This window comes from Muscardinus avellanarius, assembly GCF_963383645.1.
Source record: "Muscardinus avellanarius genome assembly, chromosome: 7".
NCBI lineage: Eukaryota > Metazoa > Chordata > Mammalia > Rodentia > Gliridae > Muscardinus > Muscardinus avellanarius.
The window spans coordinates 3958799-3981857 of NC_137793.1; the positions used below are offsets into that span (position 1 = coordinate 3958799).

At 43.3% G+C, this 23059-nt stretch overlaps 1 protein-coding gene across 3 annotated transcripts in view; it reads left to right on the forward strand.

Annotated features, from left to right (window-relative positions):
• Positions 1-23059, forward strand: part of RAPGEF6 (Rap guanine nucleotide exchange factor 6) — a gene marked incomplete at both ends in the record, with an annotated part of 152449 nt that overhangs the window by 105715 nt on the left and 23675 nt on the right. For 2 of the 3 annotated variants that reach the window (XM_080698480.1, XM_080698481.1), the window contains 7 exons: positions 1352-1488; positions 4579-4737; positions 5272-5424; positions 8915-9079; positions 11425-11532; positions 14136-14339; positions 19108-19216. In XM_080698480.1, the coding sequence (XP_080554606.1) occupies positions 1352-1488; positions 4579-4737; positions 5272-5424; positions 8915-9079; positions 11425-11532; positions 14136-14339; positions 19108-19216 (1035 nt within the window). Of the gene's footprint in view, positions 1-1351; positions 1489-4578; positions 4738-5271; positions 5425-8914; positions 9080-11424; positions 11533-14135; positions 14492-19107; positions 19217-23059 lie in introns of those variants that run through there. The other variant, XM_080698482.1, reaches the window with a different exon arrangement.

The window sequence follows — 23059 nt, forward strand, 5'->3', positions numbered from 1 at the left end:
AAATAAGCCAGGCGTGTTGGTACATGCTCACAATCCCAATGCTTGGGAGGCTGAGACAGGATTGCAGGTTCAAGGACAACCTCAGCAGCATAGCAAGACCCAGCAACTGAGTAAGAACCTGTTTCAAAACAAAAACATAAAAAGTACTGGGGGGAGCTGCGTATGATGGTGCACACTTGTAATCCCCACGCTTGGGAGGTGGAAACAGGATGATCACGCAGGTTCGCAGCTAGCCGTGCTGGCTTAAGAGACCCTGTTTCTGCCAGGTGTGGTGGCGCACGCTTGTAATCCCCGCTCTTGGGAGGCAGAGACAGGAGGATCGTGCAGGTTTGAAGCCAGCTGCACTGGCTTAAGAGACCCTGTTTCCAAATAAAAATATAAAATAGGTCTGGGAGTGTAGCCCAGAGGTAGAATGGTTTCCAGGAACCCCAGTACCACCCAAAAAAAAAAAAAAAAAAGTACTGGGGGTATAGGTAAGAGGTTCCTGGGTTTAATCCCCATTACCACAAAAAAAAGAAAGAAAGAAAAGGGCTTTGTTGTAGCTCAGAGGAAAATTGCCCCTGGGTTCAACCCTAGAGCCCCCCTGCACACACAGAAATGACAATAATAATTATATATATATAATTTATATATATGACATGTAGTTTAGACTCGTTGTGAACATTAAACAAACTGGAAGTGCATTTTTAAATGGTAAAAAGCCCTACGTTATGCTATTTTCACAAAGTTTTTTAAACATTGAAATTTAACTCCAAGTGAGTGAAGCTTCTAGCCGACTGCGTATGGGTATTTCTCCTTTTTTTTTTTTTTTTGTCTGGTTCTTGGCAGTACTGGGAAGGGAACCCAGGGCCTTCCACAAGGAAGCCAAGCACTGAGCCATATCCCCAACCCTAAACTTTTGACAAGTAAGTTGCCGGGGCTGGCCTCAGACTTGCTCTCCTCTTGCTTCAGCCTCCCAAATCGCTGCAGTTGTAGATGTGACCACCACCCTGAGCCTGCTCTCGCCCTTACATTTATTACTCATGTATGCATCATTAATAACCTTTTCTAATAACCAAAATTTTAGCTCAATAAGATTAGAAGGGAAAACTCCAGCTGCCTCTACACCTGTCTTGATTCTGGTTCTCTCTGATAGTTGTGAATTCTGGTCTTTCCCAGTATGACCATATTAACATGTGTCTGAATATGTATACAAGCTAAATAACTAATATTTTAAAAACAGGTAGTCATGTTGTATCTTGGTTTCTCTTGTGTTAGCACTTAAGTTGATTAGGAAATTGGGAATTGCATTCTAGATTGTGTTCTGCCTGTAAGGTATCATCATTTGATGCTAGGACTTGTTTTTTTGTAGAGCAATTGCTGGAGTTCATGCACCAGCTCCCTGCCTTCGCCAACATGACCATGTCCGTCAGGAGGGAGCTCTGCTCTGTGATGCTCTTTGAGGTGGTGGAGCAGGCTGGAGCTGTCATTCTTGAAGACGGACAAGAGGTAGGTTAGCAAGGGACTGTCACATGTTTAGTATGAATACCAATTCTTACTAATTTTATTTTTTTAAAAGAATTTAACTAGCCAGGCATGGTGGCACATGCTTGTAATTCCAGTACTTGAGAGGCTGAGACAGACAGAAGGATCACAGGTTTGTAGCCAGCCTCAGCTACTTATGAGGCTCTTTGCAACTTAGTGAGACCCTTTATTTATTCAAAATAAAGAATGAAAAATAGGTCTGGGGTATAGCTCAGAGGTAGAATCTCCCATGGGTTTCATTCCCAGTACTGCAGGGAAATAAAAAAGAATTTAACTTCTGTAACCTTGTATAAATCCAGACTTTAGAGATTTAAACTTACTTTATATGAATACTGAATTTGAGGTACTTCTAATTTCTGAAGAGATAAGTTTTTGGTTTTGCTTTAATCTCCTAGCAGTAGACTTTATGCAAAACATATACTCAATAATATTCATTGAACCAAATATGTTACTTAAAAATTAGGTCGTAAGACTTTTTAAAAAGTCGTGTGTTTTGGTGCTGGTGTCTGCCAGCAGACCACTCCCACTTTAGGCACTTATGTGGCCCTTCTGTTTAAATCATAGAGAGCAGCTTAGAGGTGGGTGGAGGAAGGTTGCTGAGGAACTCCTGTCCTGAAGTGCTTCAGACTTAGCAGATCAGTAAAGATAAATGCTGAGGCTGGGCGTGGTGGCGCATGCTTGTAATCCCTGTGCTTGGGAGGCTGAGACAGGAGGATCGAGCAGGTTCGAAGCCAGCCTCAGCTACTTAGTGAGGCTCTCAGCAACTTAGTGAGACCGTGTTTCCAAATAAAGTATAAAATAGGTCTGGGAGTGTAGCCCGGAGGTAGAAAGCCCCTGGGTTCCACCCCCAGTACCACACACACAAAAAAATTAATGCTGAGATGTCAGTTACTGAACATTGTCATGTACTACCAGTAGGGATGTAAATTGGTGTCACATTTCTGGAAAGTCATTTAGATATTCTGAACATGGAGCCAATCATGGTGGCACATACCTGTAATCCCTTACTTGGGAGGCTAAGACAGGAGGATCACAGGTTTGAGGCCAGACCTTGCAATTTAGCGAGACCCTGTTTCAAAATGAAAAATAAAACAGGGCTGATATGTAGCTTGGAGGTAGAATGTTCCTGTGTTCAGGCCCCAGTACTATAAAAGAAAAAGAAATTGTGAACATGTGGCTTGAAGTGTTCACACACTCTCACACAGCTGCCATTCCACCTAGGAGTCTCACCTGAGGGCCTCATTGAAGCCTCAGTTCTGCCCACAGACTTTTATTACAGTATAAACTTATAATAGTGAAAATTAGTCATGACCAGAATGTAACCAAGAGTAAGCAGTGCTTATCAAATTATTATCATATGGCACTTTTTTCTGTGCTGAGACCATGAGCATCCTAGGCCAGTGCTCTACCACTGAGCTACCGCCAGCCTCTCAAAGTGCTTTATGAGAGCTCTGAGGCTGTGGATATTGTCTCTAGCTTTATTTATATATTTTCTCCTTGTCCCCTACACAAAGGCTAAGCTCTAATAAAAAGGTCAGTGGGCAAATAAGTATAGTCCTAAAGTGTTTTTTAAAAGGAATGCTTAAATCTCACATAGGTTAAAGAAGCTAAGCTTTTCAGCTGTTTAGACCGTGGTATTTGAAGTTACTCTTATTCACTCTCCCACAAGTTTTTATATTCTCTTAGTTTCCCACAGTTTTTCTTCACAGTTTGTTGTGTGACAGCTCTGTGCGAGGTACTGCTCTAGACAGAGGTGGAGGTGGGGGAAAACCAGACATAGTCTCTGTTCTCAGGTGACTTTTGTAACCCACAAGTTTAAAATAACAAGAAAATGCACTTTGAAAAAATATTTCACATTGCTACCCTTGAGAACTGACAATTCTAAGTTTCTTTTTTTTTTTTTTTTTTTTTTTTTTTTGCGGGTCTAGGGATGGAACCCAGGGGCATTTGACCTCCGAGCTACACCCCCTGCCCTATTTTTTATTCTTTATTTTGAAACAGGGTCTCACTAAGTTGCAGAGGGCCTCACTAAGTAGCTGAGGCTGTCCGCGAACCGCGATCCTCCAGTCTCAGCCTCCCAAACGCTGGGGTTACAAGAGTGTGCCCCCCCCCTGCTTAAATTTCTCTTAATGGCATTAAAATGACTGAAAATGTAGGGTAAGGAGAGCATTTAAGGCAAATAAGTGATGGCCCATTGACACCCGCAGGTCTTTAAAGTATCTCCCCAGAGGGGTAAGTACTACCAGATACATGAACGCAGTATTCCCACCATTAGGAGCGATTCCGAGTGTGTTGTTAAGATATGCCTTAAAATTCCTGCTTTGACTAGTCTAAGTTAACCCCTGGCTATCTTTAGCTTTGTTTTGTTGTACGCACTCTTCATATGTCCGGCACTGTTCCAGGAGCCTTAGTATGTATTAATTCAGTTAATGTGGTAGTCCTGTGAAAGGCACTAGTGTTTTAGCAATAGGAAAACCAAGGCCCAGAGTGGTTATACAGTGTGCTGAAAATCACCCAGCTAGCTAGTGGTAGAGTCTGGATTAAGATTCCAAATGTGATTGGGGTGTGGTGGCGAATGCTTATAATTCCAGTATGTGTGAGATAGAGACCGGAGGATCGCAGGTTCACAGCCAGCCTCAGCAAGTAGTGAGGCCTCCACAACTTAGGCCCTGTTTCAAAATAAAAAATAAAATAGGGTTGGAAGTGTGGCTTGGAAGTGGAATACCTCCCAGGTTCAATCCCAGTACCTCAAAGAAGGAAAAAAAGATTCCAGATGGTTCCCTCTTAAATATTATCCTATCTTGCTGGAGTAGGGTCAGTATGAAGGTCTCTGGTTTCCTTTGGTGACTCAAAGAAGAAAGAGTAAAATTAACTTAAGTGGTTTGCATGAACCAGACGAAACACAGGCTCTTCTAACAGATACTTAATAATTAACTACATCCTCTCTTTTCTTTTTTTTGTTATGCAAGTTGTATATTTTGATAGTCTCATTCAAAGTTAACATATAATTGTGATTTTTTAAAAACTACGTTAAACTATTGTTTTTCTCTGTAGCTTGACTCCTGGTATGTTATTTTAAATGGCACTGTAGAAATTAGTCATCCAGATGGGAGAGTTGAAAATCTCTTCATGGGAAATAGTTTTGGAATTATCCCCACTCTGGATAAGCAGTACATGCGTGGGACTGTCCGGACCAAAGTCGATGACTGCCAGGTAAGCATCTCTGGCCAGACACGCGTGCTTGTTTGATTCTAGACAGCGGGCCTGTTCTCTCTCTCCCTCAAAACCATACCACTTTGAGAATGAGGATTTCAGCATCTCACAGTTAATAAAGGAAACTCAGTTTTGTAACTGCCTTAGATATTTATGAGATTGAGCAAACTATACATTTTTAAGAGAATGTGTCAGAGGCAATTTTTTTTACATTTCTGTCTGATATTAGCTAGCTCAGTCATATATATTTATTAAGGGAAAGAAATAGGAACTTCTGACTGTCTGTCTCAGCTCACTCCTGCTTCGTGTCCGCTTCCGAGGACTCGGCGTTCACTTCTCCTTTCACATGCAGCTCAGTGGATCCGGCTTGTCTGGCCCCGTGCAGGGGTCCTTTCACCTTGTGGTTGGGCTGAGGCGGTGCGTGTAGGAGGGCTGATGCCGCTTGCCCTCTCACCTTTGAGCTCTGCTCTGGTGCGCAGTGATGTGTTTATGTACTATAGGTTTGTTAATTGTCCCCATGTTATTCTTGGACAGTTTGTCTGTATAGCCCAGCAAGATTATTGGAGAATTTTAAATCATGTAGAAAAAAATACCCACAAAGTTGAGGAAGAAGGAGAGATTGTTATGGTGCATGAGCACCGAGAACTCGACCGCAGTGGAACCAGGAAAGGACACATCGTAATCAAGGTGGGTGTTTTTACTTATCATCACGGACATTGATGGAATGCAGCTTTCTTCTTGCTTTTAAAAAAGCTTTGAGCCGGGCATGGTGGTGCACGCCTGTAATACCAAAACTCAGGAAGCTGAGGCAGGCGATCATAAGTAATATGTTACTTCTTTTGCCTTTTTCTAAGCTGGTTTTTATACTTTTTTTGTGTGTGTGTGTAGGGGGTACTGGGGTTCCTGGAAACCCTTCTACCTCCGGGCTACACTCCCCAGACCTATTTTATATTTTTATTTGGAAACCGGGTCTCTTAAGCCATCAAGGCTGGCTTCGAACCTGCGCGATCCTCCTGTCTCCGCCTCCCAAGCACTGGGATTACAAGCGTGCGCTACCACGCCCGGCTCTTTTTTATACATTTTAATAATGAAAATAACTAAGTGCTGTTTAGTATCAATATGGGTAGGGTATTATTTGAGAATATTGGTAAAATTTTTCTTCTCAAATATAATCCATTAATATGATTTCACTGGAACAGTGATAATTAGAGGGGAAAAAAAAAACAGAAATGTAAGGACTGGCCACAGAGCCTTACGGAATCATGAATGAGAATGGGGAATGCTTGCTGGGTCTCTGCAGCATTGAAAAACAATTGAATAAGGGCTGAATTTTTTACACCTCATTTTTCTTATCTGAAACCACAGTGACATAGAAGCACTTTATCAGGGTTAAATAAGGTAAATCCTAACTTAGGTACAGCATCTGAGTATTAATCCCTCCACGCTGTTCCTTCCCTTGGCTCTGCCCTCGCCTACCTCTTTCCTCCTCCTCATCTCCTTAGAAACTCTGGATGTAAAGCAAAGCAGTGGAGTTGGAAGAGAGGAAATAAATGCATAACTTTCTCTTTTCAAACTCTGGCCTTGATTGCATGAAGTGTGGCATTATTAATTGTTAAGAGAACAGTTTATGTAACAGCACGAGGGGTTGACTATAAGTGATGGTTTGGGGCTGGCACCACGTGTGTTCTCCATGGAATCAGGGCTCTTCCTCTGAGCTGTCTCTTTCTAAACTAATGAGTCAAACTTTCTTTGGAGAAAAGCTGAACATATAGGTGTTCATCTTAGTCAAATGCATAGACTTTTTCTTATTTTAGCTCATTTCATCTTTTGGGGGAACTCCTATGTTTTTATCATTTCAGTCTTACAGAAAAGTTGCAAGAAAGTAAATACGGAGAGCTTCCCACGTCAGACTCCCTGGTTTTAATGTCTTACTACATTTTCCCTATAACTAGTGTTTTTCTGAACCATTTGAGAGCAGTCTGCAAAAGGTGGTCCTTCTTCACTCCTAATATTTCACATGTATTTCCTAAGGATAGGAACACTATTTATTTATTTATTTTTATTTTTTTGTGGGTCTGGGGATAGAACCCAGGGGCATTAACCTCCAAGCTCCACCCCCAGCCCTATTTTTTATTCTTTATTTTGAAACAGAGTCTCACTAAGTTGTGGAGGGCCTCTCACTATTAGCTGAGGCTGTCCGCGAACTGTAATCCTCCTGTCTCAGCCTCCCGAATGCTGGGATTACAAGCGTGCGCCACCGTGCCTGGCAAGAATGCTTTCTTAAGCAAGCACCATGGAGCCCTTCAAATGAGAGAGTAAACATTGCGGGAATAAATGCATTTGAATACCAGACACTATTAGATACATTAAATAAACACTATTAGACATTCCTCAACCATCCTCACAGTGTCACTTCCTTCCCAATACCGGGGTTATAAGCATGTGCCACCATGCCCAGCTTATACAACTCTTTACTGAAATCTCTTCGGTGTTCCTTCATGGCCATACCAAGCCACGCCTCCTGGAAGGAATGCACAGGAATGATGGTGCCCGCTCATCGCCATAGCACAACAGGGCACAGGATATCGGTTTACCTCACCACCTTATGCCTTGGCTGCATTGATTGTCTTCGCCAGGTTTCCTCACTGTTAAGTCACCATTTGGTCCTTTGTAACTGATGAATGCTTGGTGGAGAGATGTTGTGAAATAGTGCTGTATGACCAACGTGCCACCTGTAGTCTGTGGATAATGACAGCTAGGTGCAAACCACTGCCTGTCAGCTCTTACTGCCATTGACTGCGTCTGCCTAGAATGGTGATAGCCCAGTTTCCAGCACCTCTTTCTGTCATTCTGTAAGGAAGAGCTTTCTCTTCTCCCGCGCTTATTTCTATTGGTACAGATTCATGTTTTTTATTCCCTTACCATCTGTAAGCATTACTCTGTATATGTGCAAGAGAGAGAGAAAGATACGCACATTACATACAGGAGTTTGAAATCAGGGATGCTCTCTCTGAGCCCAGCCCCAGTTTGTTCTGAAACAGGCTCGCTAATGTTGTGGAGGCCCTGTGAAGTCGGCGCGGCTGGCTGCAAGCCTGCGCTCCTGCCTCAGCTGCGGGTCAGTTGTGGAGACCAGTGAATTGCTTGGATGAATGGAGCAGAGTGAAATTAGGAGTTATGGGTAATGCTGGGCTTTTTAATATGTTCTTTGTACCCACTTTGAAAAAGCCACAAAAGCTAATACATTTTGACGTAGATTCAGAAGCTCAAAGAGGATGAGCGCTGGTAATTATGTGTTTATATTTCCTTTTATACATTTGGGGACAGGCAAGCATTTAAACTTTGAATGTCAAACCGTCCATAGGACTTCCAGTTCCTCCCAAGACGTGAGCGAGCAAGGAGAGACCAGAAGAGGAAGTATCTAGTCCAGGAAGTAGCCCAGTACAGCCAGCTGTCTTAAACTTCTGTGCATCAGTAAAACTGGCTTGTGTGCCTTTGTCCTTGCCCTTCCTCCCTCTTCCCCCTTTTCTTATTTAGTGTTTGTTTCTTCTTTTGCCTTGGACAACCATTCTGTGCCCCCATTGTATCAGCCAGTGGCAGCAACCGCCCATCAAAGGGGCGAACCAGTGAATTTGCAAGGCCCTACCCACTCATGAAGTGCCAGTGGAGACAGGCTCGGCGGGGAAGCTACTGGTGCTTAATCCCCCTCCTTTTCTTACTCCTGACCCCTGAAAGAAAGCCTAGAAAGATGACTCTCTAATGCTAAGGGTGTTTTGGGTTTTGTGCTTATTTGGTATCCCAAGTACTAGGATTATGGGTGTGCTCCACCACTCCCAGGTCAGTGCTAAGGTTTTAAAGGTGAAACTCACCGGGTGGTGGCGCACGCTTGTAATCCCCGCGCTTGGGAGGCAGAGACAGGAGGATCGCGCAGGTTCGAAGCCAGCCGCGCACGCTGGCTTAGGAGACCCTGTTTCCAAATAAAAATGTAAAAATAGGTCTGGGAGTGTAGCCCGGAGGTAGAAGGGCTTCCAGGAACCCCAGTACCACCAAAAAAAAAAGAGGTGAAACTACTTTGGTTATTTATCTAAGGAAATGAATGGCTATAAAGGAGAAAATCAGTGGGGCTTATTGATTCATGAGCTGTTTATTTTCTAATATTTTTGGTTTGGGAATTTTTTAGGCAACACCTGAGCGTCTCATCATGCATTTAATAGAAGAACATTCCATTGTGGACCCAACTTATATAGAAGATTTCCTACTGACTTATAGGACATTTCTTGACAGTCCTTTGGATGTTGGAGTCAAGTTACTGGAATGGTTTAAGATTGACAGCTTGCGGGATAAGGTTAGTTTTATAAATATAAAGTCATGGAAGTGATTTTAACTTTTAAATTATATCAATGAAACCTTTTGCAGTTGATAGGGTCAATGTTTACTTTGATAAAAAAAAAATTCTGTTCACCTAAGACATTAGTGAGTCAGCATAAACATATCTCCGCTTGCTAACTTTTGTGTCAGAATAGTCTGTTGAAAGTGGGTGTGAGCCTTAAAGGGCAGTTTGGTTGGTTGGTTGGTTGGTGGGTGGGTGGTACTGGGGGTGGAACCCAGAGGCATTCTACCTCCAGGCTATACTCCAGACCTATTTTATATTTTATTTGGAAACAGGGTCTCACTCAGTAGCTGAGGCTGGCTTCGAACCTGCGCGATCCTCCTGTCTCAGCCTCCCAAGCACGGGGATTATAAGGGTGCGCCACCACGCCCGGCTAAAGGGCAGAATGTGGAATAGGGCTATAGAAGAACTGTAAATTCAGGGACTTGAGAGCTGCATTGGAGTGTTTTTGAATTTTACCAGAATGCTTGGTTGTTTCTGAAGATGAATAAAATGTTTTAAAGCTGATTAGTAATATATAAAAGCATTCACCAAATAATACATTTCTCAAGATTTCAAGACGTCTTAATTTTTGTTTTTGTTTTGTGGCACTGGGAATTGAACCCGTGGACATTTTACCTCCAGACTACATCCAAATGCCCTTTTCTTTTTCTTTCTTTTTTCTTTTTTTGAAACAGGATCTTGCTAGTTTGCTGAGATTCTTTCTACATTGCTGAGGCTGTCTTCAAACCTACAATCCTCCTGTGTTAGCCTCTCCACTGCTTGGGTTGCAGGCATGCACCACCATGTCTACTGGTTTAGGGGTGTGTGTGTGTGTGTGTGTGTGTGTGTCGCTGAGGATTGAACACGGGCATTCTGCCTCTCAGCTATACCTCCACTCTGTTTCCCTATTTTGTATGTATGTATGTATGTATGTATGTATGTATGTATGTATGGTGGGGGTGTGTGTGTGTGTGTGTGTGTGTGGCCAGGGATTGAACCCAGGGGCATTCTACCTTCAAGCTACACCCCCAGCCTGATCTTTTATTCTTTATTTTGAAACAGGTTCTCGCTCAGTTGCTGAGGCTGGCCAAAAACCTGTGGTCCTCCTTCTCAGCCTCCCAAGTGCTGGAATTACAGGCCTGCACCACTGCATCTGCCTTGATAGTGTAGTTGTTTATAACCCTCAGAATAATAACATAGGATGTGGGTGTGGGTGTGTGTGTGTGTGTGTGTGTGTGTGTGTGTGTGTGCGTCGTGACGGAGGATTGAACTCAGGAGCATTCTACCTCTGAGCTATACTCCAGCCCTATTTTTATTTATTTTAAGACAATGTCTAAGTTTTGGGGAACCTCACTCAGTAGCTGAAGCCGGCCACAACCTGTGATCCTCCTGTTGCAGACTCCCAAGTACTGGGATTACGAGCTTGCCCAGCTTTTTGGTTTGAATATTTAATAGAAAGATTAGTAATACCTCAGCAAATTGATGGAGAGTAAATGGTTCCAGGAAAGGAAAAGGTAGGATCATAAATGCCTGTCTTTCTGAGTTATATTTCAAATTTAATATATTGGATTTAGGTAAACTGGAATTCCAGTTTTTAGGGAACTAGAGTGTCCAAAACTACATAGGCTCGCCTTTCTCCTCATCTTTTTTGGAATTAAATATAGTTACTTTGCAGAAAAAATAAAGGCATGCTTAGAAATTGAACAAAAATAGGATTTAGAAATAGCTAGATATTCACATGCAACAGAGTAAAATTGAACTCATTTATTTATTCATTTATCCATTTGTTTATTTTTGCAGTACTGGGGGTTGAACCCAGGGGCATTCTACCTCCAAGCCCAGCCCCAGCGATTAGCAAGAAACTGTTTCCAAATAAAAAACAAAGTGAGGTGTAGCTCAAAGGAAGATGCCTCTGGCCGTCTCAGTTTCTCAGTTGTAGAAACAATCTTTGACTGACATAATTGTATTCGTTGATGTTATGAAGCTTATATTTTACGACATCCCTGAAATATACATTCTATGTATTTCTTACATTTTAGCAAAATATAAGAATTTGAAAAATATGATTTGTGTCTTCTCACTGAGTGTACAGAGTTCTCTGTTGCTTGTATATCTAAGGAAGCAAAAGTCCAAACTAAACAATTGACTCTGTTAGAACAAGCCTTTTTACGTATAAGGGAGGCAGCTGGGAGCTTAGCCGTAAAGCTCAGCTTCTCTTTAGTTTTGGACAAAATTCCAGAATTTACTTTTGTAGAAAAGTAGCTGTATGCTCCTAACTATATACCCCTGTGTAACTGTATGCCTCTGTGTCTCTACAGGTGACGCGGATAGTCTTGCTATGGGTAAATAATCATTTTAATGATTTTGAAGGTGACCCTGCCATGACTCGATTCCTGGAGGAGTTTGAAAGAAATCTGGAAGATACAGTAAGGCTCAAAAGAATCTGTCTTTTCCGAATTTAGGTGTCTTTCCTCCTCTCCGCAAAACAGCCCAGCTTCCATCTACCTGTGTATTAAGTATCTGTCCTGAGCACTTCCAGTTACCTGTTTTACACCTTTGCTCATCCTTTGTCGTCCTTGCCAAACAAAACTCAAGCTCCTCTGGGCTCTTGTTTTAAGACCAGCACATTTGTTCTCTCTGTTTCCAGGCTTAGAAACACTGGTGTGTGTGTGGACCCTTTCTCTCTCTACCTTCAGTTCCATGCCCAAGATAACCAGTCAGTGTCTAAAGTCACTCATGGCCCTGACTAGCATACATAGACATACACAAATTTGCTCGTGGTCTCTTTCCTGGCCATTTCTTTTCTACTCCCCAATTTAGGACCTTATGATTCCATTATACCCAATCCTTTGTAATATGACCTTATTTCTATTCTGTCTTCCTTCTAGATTATTCTTTATGACTGAAAGATTGGTTTTAAACTACAGATGTGACACATGATGCTATCTTTGTCAGTACACCATGTTTTCTACCAAATAGTTCCTCACCTCCGTAGTCAGGTCTCTCGACTCCTTTTTCGGCCCTTTTCTTACGCACTGGAGGTGACAGCTAAAACAAGCTGGTTTATATTGTTTGGCAGTTCTGCATCGCAAACCATGCTGGAATTCTCTTCTTCCAGGCCTGCTGTCTCATATCAGCTCACACATTACTTTGTGTGTCTCCCTGCAGTGAGTGATTTCCCCTTTTCTAAGTAGATGGCACCTGAATCTCCTCAAGGTCTACTACCTTCTGTGCAGCTCCTCGCGAATCCCTTTCATTCTCCCTAAGCTGCAACTGGTGATCTGCGTCAAGCAACTTGAAACTTTGGGAAATAAGTAATAATTTAGCTTAGTGGTTTAAGGGTATAGTTCCAGAGTCATTTTGCCCAAACTAAGATCCAAGCATCACTGCTTGCTAATTATGTGAATTTGATGCCAGGCGTGGTGGCGCACGCTTGTAATCCCCGCGCTTGGGAGGCGGAGACAGGAAGATCACACAGGTTCGAAGCCAGCCTCGCTGACTTAAGAGACCCTGTTTCCAAATAAAAAATATAAAATAGGTCTGGAGTGTAGCCCGGAGGTAGAACGGTTCCATCCCCAGTACCATAAAAAAAAAAAATTGTGAATTTGAACATGTCACCTAATGTTTATGCCTCGGTTGTCTTATTTGAAAGATAGCAGTTCCTAGTTTAATGAGACCTTATAAGGATTATAATGAGTTTAATGATTGTAATGATCTGAAAACCTGGCATGTAGCAGAGGCCCAAGAACTATAGTCAGAAGCCGGGTTTGGTGGGTGGTGCACGCTTGTAATCCCAGTACGTGAAAGCCTGAGACAAGAGGATCGCAGGTTCGAAGCCAGCCTCAGCTACTTAGTGAGGCTCTCAGCAACTTAGTGAGACCCTGTTTCCAAACAAATATACAATAGGTCTGGGAGTGTAGCCTAGAAGTAGAAAGCCCCTGGGTTCTATCCCCAGTACCATAAGAAATAAAAACTATAGTCAGAGTATAAGGGGATTAACCTGAATGAAGAATAGAAAAACTGGAACATTTGGCCCCTTTCCTTACCTCGGTTCCTGCAGACTTCTCAACAACGTTTGCTCTATGCAGAATAGGGAGAAGTGAACAGGAGCCGGGGAGCTGGAGTGAAGGGCATAGGAGCGCCAGCGTCGTTGGGTTCTTTCATGCTGGCCTGTAGGTATTGAAGGGAGATTGGGATATGGAAAATGCCTTACAGTCATGGGATTTTTTTTCCCCTGTTAACCAGTCAGTCATCAAGTACGCTAGGTGTTAGGTAGAATGAGAAAAAACATAAGACTTGTTCCTTGCCTTGAAAAATACTTTAGCTTCTTGTAATAAATGTGAGATTTACATATTGTACTATTTCGCAATAATTGAATAATAAGATGGTACTAGAATCTGGAAGTAAAAAATTACTGAGTTTAACAAGTTTTTTCCTGGAAGAGATGAAGAGCTGACTGTGTCTTTGATTATTAAACATTATTTGGAAAGGTGGTTAAAGTCATTCAGATAATTAAAAGGAGCCAGGCATGGTGACGCATGTGTTTCATCCTAGCATGAGGAGGCTGAGACAGGAGGATTGCAGTTCGCGGCCAGCCTCAGCTACTTAGTGAGACCCTTTGCAACTCGGTGAGATTCTGTTTCAAAATAAGGAATAAAAAAATAGGGCTGGGGATGTCACTTGGAGGTAGAATGCCCCTGAGTTCATCCCCAGGACCACCAAAACAAAAAACCAGAGTGTTAAAAGGTTCTTAAAGGATCCGGGTTATATAGCAGTCAGAAGATGAGCAAGAGGGAGGGAATGAGAAGTAGCTTTTGTCACCCATCTGTAGATGAGATGTCACTCTGAAATCTTTTCCAATCTGTGATTTTCTCAGGCTTTAAAACTGTGTGCAGATGTCTTGCTCTTGAGAGCGCCCGTGTGCTCTATAGCCTGTGTTTATAGCTATCATTTTAATAAGGTAGGTGATCTTTTAGAAACCTTTCGGAATAGATCCACTTGCATAATTTCCCCCTTTTCTACTTTATAGAAAATGAACGGTCACCTCCGGTTACTGAATATTGCCTGTGCCGCAAAGGCGAAGTGGAGACAGGTGGTACTGCAGAAGGCCTCCCGCGAGTCCCCCCTGCACTTCAGCCTCAGCGGAGGAAGCGAGAAGGGGTTTGGGGTTTTTGTTGAAGGAGTGGAACCTGGTAGCAAAGCTGCTGATGCAGGTCTGAAACGTGGTGACCAAGTAAGTAAAAAATTCATCTCTTAAAGCCCTCTTAGAAATACTATGTCTGCTACTTTTGTTCCTATCTGATTTTTTTTTTTTTTTTTTTTTTTTTTAGTAGTACTGGGTTCCTGGAAACCCTTCTACCTCCGGGCTACACTCTCAGACCTCTTTTATATTTTCTTATTTGGAAACAGGGTCTCTTAAGCCAGCAAGGCTGGCTTCCAACCAGTGCGATTCTCCTATCTCCGCCTCCCAAGCTTGGGGATTACAAGGGTATTCCACCACGCCCAGCTCTTATCAGATATTTCAAGTAGGCATGGTCAGTTTAAGGAAATATTTTTCTGAATCTCTTTTAAAGGTAGTGTTTAAATATGGTATATTTTTAAAACAGCAATCATTTTTATTTTTTGCACTACTAGGGATGAAACCCAGGAACATTCCACCTCTGAGCTACACCCCCAACCCTATTTTTTTATTCTTTATTTTGAAACAGGGTCTCACTGAGTTGCAGAGGGCCTCACTAAGTGGCTGAGGCTGTCCTCGAACTGAGATCCTCCTGTCTTAGCCTCCTGAATGTTGGGATTACAAGCATGCACCACCACGCCTGGCTTATCCGTTACTTGTAGAAAATAGTTTGATATAAAATGATTGGTAATCGCTTGGGCTCTGTCAGCATGGCCTCCTGTGGGTAGGCTTGCCCATCCTCTAAGGCTTAGGAAACTCAGCAGGCCACTTGCACTCCAGGCTGGTCAGTATGTGAGGCAGCACTCCCGCGCTTTGCAGAAGGGAGCACTTGTACTTTGCAGCACTCTCCCTTGGACCTGGCGGGCCCGCCGTAAGGACGGTATTGCTTACGTCATGCTCCTGTGGCGCTGTAACTGTGCTCCTGAGCAGAGTGGGCCAGGTGAGGAGCCATGGACAGTGGACTCCAGGAAGAACTTGGTGACGATCTGTTGGCTTCACGTAGGCATGTGGAACTGCTGAGCAGCTTGCTTTAGATGTGATGTACTTACAACCTTCTTCCATAAAAAGTGCAGTTCCCAGGCTCCCCTCCACCCATTAACCGTACTTACCTCACTCTCAAGAAGTCATGTCTGGGAATCTGCCTCCTTCACAACGCTCACTAGACTCCTGCAAGTCAAAGGGTGGTTTCCTGAATCTCATCGACCATTGAACTCACTTGGGAAACTTTTTCCTCTTCAAAATTTTATTCATTTAGATTGTGGCTTTATTTTAAGCCAGGCGTGGTGGCGCACGCTTGTAATCCCAGCATTCGGGAGGCTGAGACAGGAGGATCGTGGTTTGTGGCCAGCCTCAACTTAGACCTTATCTCAAAATAAAGAATAATAAAGTAGAGCTGAGGTGTAGCTCAGAGGATGCATGCCCCTGAGTTCCATCCCCAGTACTGCAAAACAAATAAATAGAATGTGGCTTTATTTTACTTTTTTTTTTTTTTTTTTTTGGTGGTACTGGGTTTCCTGGAAGCCCTTCTACCTCAGGGCTACACTCCCAGACCTATTTTATATTTTTGAAACAGGGTCTCTTACGCCAGCGCGGCTGGCTTCGAACCTGCGCGATCCTCCTGTCTCTGCCTCCCAAGCGCGGGGATTACAGGCGTGCGCCACCACGCCCGGCTTTATTTTACTTTAAATGGACCATACTGCCAGGCGTGGTGGCGCACGCTTGTAATCCCAACATTCGGGAGGCTGAGACCTGAAAAAGAATACAAAATAGGGCAGGGGGTGTAGCTCGGAGGTCAGATGCCCCTGGGTTCCATCCCCAGACCCTCAAAAAAATAAAATAATCAAATAAATGGACCATACTGTCATTTTTAATTATCAGGTTATTCATATTATAAAAGATGCTGTACTTACTTCAGAACAGTGGTTCTCAACCAGTGGATGGTTTTTATCCCCAAAGTACATTTCTTTCTTCTCCAGTGGTGCTGGCTTCACAGAAGCTAAGCACCTGCTCTTAACACAGCTACATCCCAGACCTCTGCATGTGTGTCTGATTTACTGTGTGGATTTGGGGATGTCGCTGGCACGTAGCAAGGACAGGCGAGGGCTGCTGCTCAGCATCTTTGGTGGTCAAGTCAGCCTCCACAGCAGGAACGGCAGCCATACATCGAGTTACAGCAGTCCCCTTCATTCTCGAGGGAAGCTTTTTAAAATAGAAAGTCTGGGCCTTTAACCCAGAAATGTCTAGTAACCAGGATCTTAGAGTCGGCATATTCATTGTTCTTTTAGCATTTTTTTTTTTTTTGAGTACTTGGGATTGAACCCAGTAATGTTCTACCTCTGAGCTACACCTCCAGCCCTGTTTTACGTTTTATTTTAAAACGGGCTTACTAAGTTGTGAAGGGCCTCACTAAGTTGCTAAGGTGGGTCTTGAACCTGTGATCCTCCTGTCTCAGCCTCCCAAGTACTGGGATTACAGGCATGTGCCACTATACTTGGCTCTTTAAGCATTTTCTATAAACATATTTAAGAGCGTCATTTCTAGCCAGGCATGTTGGCACACGCCAGTAATCCCAGTACTTGGGAGGCTGAAATGGGAGAATTGCAGGTTAGAGGCCACCTTCAGTTTCAAGATAAAATAGGACCAGGGGTGTGGCTCAGAGGTAAATGCCCCTGGGCTCTCCTCAGTAACCCTTCCCCACCAAAAAGAATTATCATTCCTTACAGAAAAAGAAATTAGCGAAACCCCAAGATGACATTCCTAAGCGCGAAATGTATCCTGCTTTTGCTTCTTCCATCACCCTCCCAACTAGTATGGAAATGGTGGAGATTCTAGACCTGGATCGTTGTCGCTTGCTGACATCACGTGTCCTTCCTTTGGAGGACGCTACACATTTATCTGCTCTGCGAGTTTATGTCCACCTCCATTGCACCTGTGATTCACTTCAGAGTTGTCCTCAGTACTTCTAGTATCTTCTCCAGAAAGGAAAAGTGAAGACAGTTTTATGTGTCCTTCCATGTCTGAAACACTTTTATTTAGTCAAGTATAAAATTCCCTCGGAAAAAAAGTCACTAAGAAGTATCATTTCATCTGGCGTTGCCCAAGAATTTCAGACCAACCTATATTTTACTTTTGTAGCTTTCCCCCTACTCTTTATATAAATAAAGATTTAGAGAATTTTTTAAAATTTATGCTTATAATCCCAGTACTTGGGAAGCTGAGATGGGAGGATCACAGGTTTGAACACAGCCTCGACAACTTATAAATTTTATTGAATGTATTGAAAAATATCTCTTATTGGGTACAGCGGCTTATGCCTGTATTCCCAGTTACTCCGGAGGCTGAGGCAGGAAGATCCTTCATCAAGAGCCTATCTCAAACATAAATTTCCGAAAGGGCTAGGGATATAGCTGAGTGGTAGATGGCATGCTGCCTAGCACTCACGGAGCCCTGGATTCAATTTCCCAGCACTGCTTTAAATAAAAGAGTCTGCTTATTTGTATTATCTTTGCATGATACTAGATGAGCCGTGTAAATATGTAGGTGAAAGTCTTTTAACTCTGGATTTCTGTAGAATTTTATATCTTTTTTTTGTTCCTAATCCATTATCGTCCCCCCCCCCCCCCGCGTTTTAGGGATTTTTAATGTCAATCCCCTAGAACTGCCCTCTTTGCTGCTTAGTGTTTGCTTATTATTTTTATCTCTATCCTTTTTTCTCTACATTGGTATTTTTTTAAAACTAAGCTTCTTGTTTGTTTCTGAGACACAGCCAAAATAGGGAATTCTTCATATGAAGGGTCAGCAGTGGGCACATGGAGAGAAGAACCATCTCAGGTGCTTCCTTGTCTGGCTAATCCCTGACTGGCCAGCATCTGCAGAAGATACTGAATATATTTAGAATGCTGGTTGTAAACAACATGGTGTTACATATCTGTAATCGCAGTACTAGGGTGGCTGAGACAGGAGGATCACAGGTTCAAAGCCAGCCTCAGTAAATTAGACCTTGTTTCAAACTTGGGAGGCTGAGACAGGAGGATCGCAGGTTTGCAGCCAGCCTCAGCTGCTTAGGCCCTCTATAACTAAGCAAGATCCTATTACAAAATAAAGAATAAAAGAGGCCGGGTATGGTGGCACACACTTGTTAATCCCAGCCTTTGGGAGGCTGAGACAGGAGGATCATGATTAGCAGACAGCCTCAGCTACTTAGTGAGGTCCTCTGCAACTCGGTGAGACCCTGTTTCAAAATAAAGAATAAAAAATAGAGATGGCGGTGTAGCTCAGAGGTAGAATGCCTCTGGGTTCCACCCCCAGTACCACACACACACACACAAAAAAAAAGAATACAAATAAGGCTGAGAGCCGGGTGTAGTGGCGCACGCTTGTAATCCCAGCATTCGGGAGGCTGAGACCAAAGGATCGTGGTTCATGGACAGCCTCAGCTACTTAGTGAGGCCCTCTGCAGCTTGGTGAGACCCGGTTTCAAGATAAAAAGAATAAAAAATAGGCCGGGGGGGTAGCTTGAAGGTCGAATGCCCCTGGGTTCCATCCCCAGACCCGCAAAAAAAAAAAAAAAAAAAAAAAAAAGGCTGAGAATGTATCTTGGATGTAAAATACCTGTGAGTTCAGTCCCCAATCCCCAGTACCACAAAATTGTTCTTAATAGGAGGAAAGGTTCCGTGCTAGTCTACCTTCCCATAGAGACAGCCACTTTTTACATATGGTGTGTTTGGGGGTCCAAGTTCCATTTTATGTTTTTAGTACTAGACTTAATATTGTAGATGTAATTAATAACTTTTGTTGATTTATATTTTTCAAATCCTTCAAGATAATGGAAGTAAATGGACAAAATTTTGAGAATATTACATTTGTGAAGGCTCTTGAAATTTTGAGGAATAATACTCATCTTGCACTTACTGTGAAGACCAACATTTTTGGTAAGTCTTATAAAAATTCTGAGCCTGTTTTATTTTTGGTAATAGAAAAGTGAAAACTCATTAGAATATAAAGGAGGATAGCAAAATGTAATCCTTTGCTACGCTATGAAGATGTTATACCTATAATCCTAGTAATTGGGAAGCTTGGACAGAGAATCACAAGTCCAAGGCTAGGCTCAGCAACTTAGCAAGACCCTGTTTCAAAAAACAAAAAAGTTAGTTTAGTATCAAGGGGCATGAAATATTTATAATTGGTATATCTAAGCCAGGTGTGGTGGTGCATACTTGTAATCCCAGCTTGGGAGGCTGAGACAGGAGGATCCAGGTTCAGCCAGCCTTAGCTATAGTGAGGCACTCGGCAACTTAGTGAGACCCTGTTTCAGAATAAAGAATAGCCAGGCATGGTGGTGCGTGCTTGTAATCCCAGCATTTGGGAGGCTGAGACAGGAGGATCACGGTTCGAGGATAGCCTTAGTTACTAATGAGGCCCTTTGCAACTCAGTGAGACCTTCTTTCAAAATCAAGAATAAAAAATCAGCCTGGAGGTGTAGCTCGGAGGTAGAATGCCCCTGAGTTCCATCCCCAGACCTGCCAAAAAAAAAAAAAAAAAAAAAGAATAAAAATTGGCTGGGGGTATAGCTTGGAGGTAAAAAGCCCCTGGGTTCAATCCCCAGCAACTCCAAAAAAAAAAAAAATAATAAAAGATCTATATAAAATTTTGTGTGTATGATATTGCTTGACACGATGTGGAAAGGGATTTGAGAATGTGTCTATCCCAACCTTAGTGCTTGTTATAATTCAAGGAGAATGAATGTTTTTGTTTTGTTTTGTTTTGGTGGTATTGGGGGTGGCACCCAGAGGCTTTCTACCTCCGGGCTATACTCCCAGACCTATTTTATATTTTATTTGGAAACAGGGTCTCACTAAGTTGCTGAGAGCTTCACTAAGTAGCAGAGGCTGGCTTCGAACCCGTGTGATCCTCCTGTCTCAGCCTCCCAAGTGCGGGGATTACAAGCGTGCGCCACCACGCCCGGCCTAGTTTTTCAATGTGAGAAAACATGGAAAGTAAATGCTCTATGCCCACATGTATTATTAGTAAGTAGAGCATTTTCCTTTCCTTCTTCTGTTGGTAATTTCAGATGACACCACAATAAAATCGAACTTTTTCGTTAATATTTTTTGGGTAAAATTTACCTATATTGGGCAAATGCTGTCCCCTTTAGGTTTTACCATAAATATTACTCAACATATCACTTCAAAAACTAACCTTTTATTTTTATGTTAAATGACATATATACATTGATAATTATAAGCACATATCTATTTTATTTAAAATGTGCTTAAGAAACTATATTTAAGTGTATTATTATATAAAAAACTAAACTAAAATCAAAAATATGGGAGGATAGAGGAGAAAGGGGCTGGAAGCTGGTCATGGTAGCACCTCCTGTAATCCCAATTCTAGAGAGGCTGAGACAGGAGGATCGCAGGTTAGAGGCCAGCCTCAGCAATTTAGCAAGGCCATTAGCAAGGCTGAGGTATAGCTTAGCTTGGAGATAGAATTCCACTGGGCTTGGTTCTAATAACACACACAAAAAAGAAAAGGGCTGGGAATGTAGTTCAGAGGTAGAAAGCCTCTGGTTTCAAAACATCTCTAGTACCAAAGGGGGGAAAGTAATTAGGATTCTTAGTGCTGTGTAGTGTAGTTTGGGATTTTCATTTCTCCTGCATATCTTGGTAAGTTTGGAGGGCTGAGATGGAGCTCAGTGGGAAAGCACTCGCTTTATGGCACAGTGCCGTGTCGGTTCCTAGTGCGAAAGGGGGGTTTGAAAATAGGTGTGCGCAGCCACTTGTGAAGTGTCTCCTGAGGCCGGGCGCGGTGGGCACGCTTGTCGTCCCCACGCTCGGGAGGCGGGGACAGGAGGATCGCGCGGGTTCCAAGCCAGCCGCGCTGGTTTAAGAGACCGTTTGCAAATTAGAAAAGTATAAAATAGGTCTGGGAGTGTAGCCCGGGGGTAGAAGGGCTTCCAGGAAGCCCAGTAACTAACACACACACACACACACACACACACACACACACACACACACACACACTAGAAATGTCAAGTAAAGCTTAGGACTCATAATCAGTTCTTTTCTCCTGCTAGTGTGCAGATTCATCTACTTCTAATCTCTGAACTAACTTTGTAAAATAATAGCAAACAGATTATTTTGTGGAATTGTTGTGGCTGAAGCATTGACTGGAGTGGGCTGACGCCCGGGTTCCTGATAGCAGACTGCCTTCCTGTAATACTCGGTCATCTGAATTGCTTTTCGTCACGTTCCATCTGACGAGAGCAAGTACTAAGCTTGTGCTTTGGTTTTTGCTCTTGTAACTTTTAGAAAAGATTTGTCATTTGGTTCTGTCAGACTCCACGGGGTATCTCCTGAAGTGCTAAGACGGGCAGCCGAAATGCAGTGTGGCTTTGGAAAACTGCCAGGGGTCGTCGAGTTCTTGCAAAGGGTGTGTGGGGGGAGTTTCTCTAGGTTTTAGTTAAAAGAAATAAAAATTGGCTTTTAAAACTGCCTCTGCAAGGAAGGCTTTAATATTTTCACTTTGACTCCTCTTTGTACTGTTTAGTCATAATAAAATTGAAAACATTTGGGTTTTTTTCCTCTTTTTGAGTCCGTTTGACTAAGTTACATCTGTTGACTGTGGTGTTGGCAATTTCCCAATAATTGAATACTTTAGCATAGAATAAGCAAGCTTGTGCTTCCTGGAGCTTAGCAGTTAGAGAGGCCGCTCAGGACCGCAGGCTTGTCCACCACGCCGGGCACGTGGCTTGCATTCTCCAGAGGCCCAGTTTCCCCAGCTCTGCTTCATAGGATACCTGTACTCCCGCCAGATCCTGTGCTCCAGCTGCATCGTGATCACTAACTGGTATCAATATCACGGCAATAAAGAGAGGTGGCGTAACGTAGCGCTTAACAGCACGGACCCCGAGAGGGAGGAAGCGGGGCTTCGGGCTGCAGGGGCCTGCCTGGCAGAGCCCGGTCTGAGGGGGCCGAGGGGCAGAGGCGCGGTGCTGGGAGGCGACAGGCCGGGTAGAATGCAGTCAGCCAGGCGCACGCCACAGCACCTCGGGGAGTGCTTGTCCGCCCGCCCGCCCGCCCCTCGCTGCAGAAGCGCGGCGGTTAGTCTAGGTGCTAGCGCTGACGTCGCCGTGAAGCAGAGCTGCGTGCAGCTGAGGCCGCGCGTGCGTGTGCAAGCGTGCACGTGCGCACGCAGAGACCCGTGGAGTCGGATTTGCCGAGCTTCTGTGGGTCCTCGAGCACCTTCATCTCTGAGTCTCTCCTGATACTGTTGTCAGAGAGCATTATAACTCTATTTGCCTGGCGTCCTTTAACTTCTCTATTTAATTTTTTTAAATGCAGTAAATCATCTCTTTATCCACAAAACACAAACTCACCAAACTTTTGGCTTATGATTTTGTACCTAAGTCCAGTGAGGATATAAATTTTATGCATATGGCAGGGGAGGGTCCCCGGAGATCGAAACATGGCGTTCGTTGTGCATGCTAACAGGTGCCTTACCTCGGAGCTCCATCTCCAGAATTTTTTCAAATTTTATCTTAGATAGGGTCTCACTGAGTCCCCCTAGCTGGCCTCCAGCAGGTAATGCTCCTGCCTTGGCCTCCGAATAGCTAGGTTTGCAGGCAGGCATCACAGTGCCTGGATAAAACTTTCTAAACTGTGAGTCACCTTACATACATGCTGCAACCAGAAATGAGTCCCCTCAGAGTTACCTGCTGTTCTTCAAATACTTTGCCATGCTGGTCTGACCTCTTCTCCACCTTCTCCTCA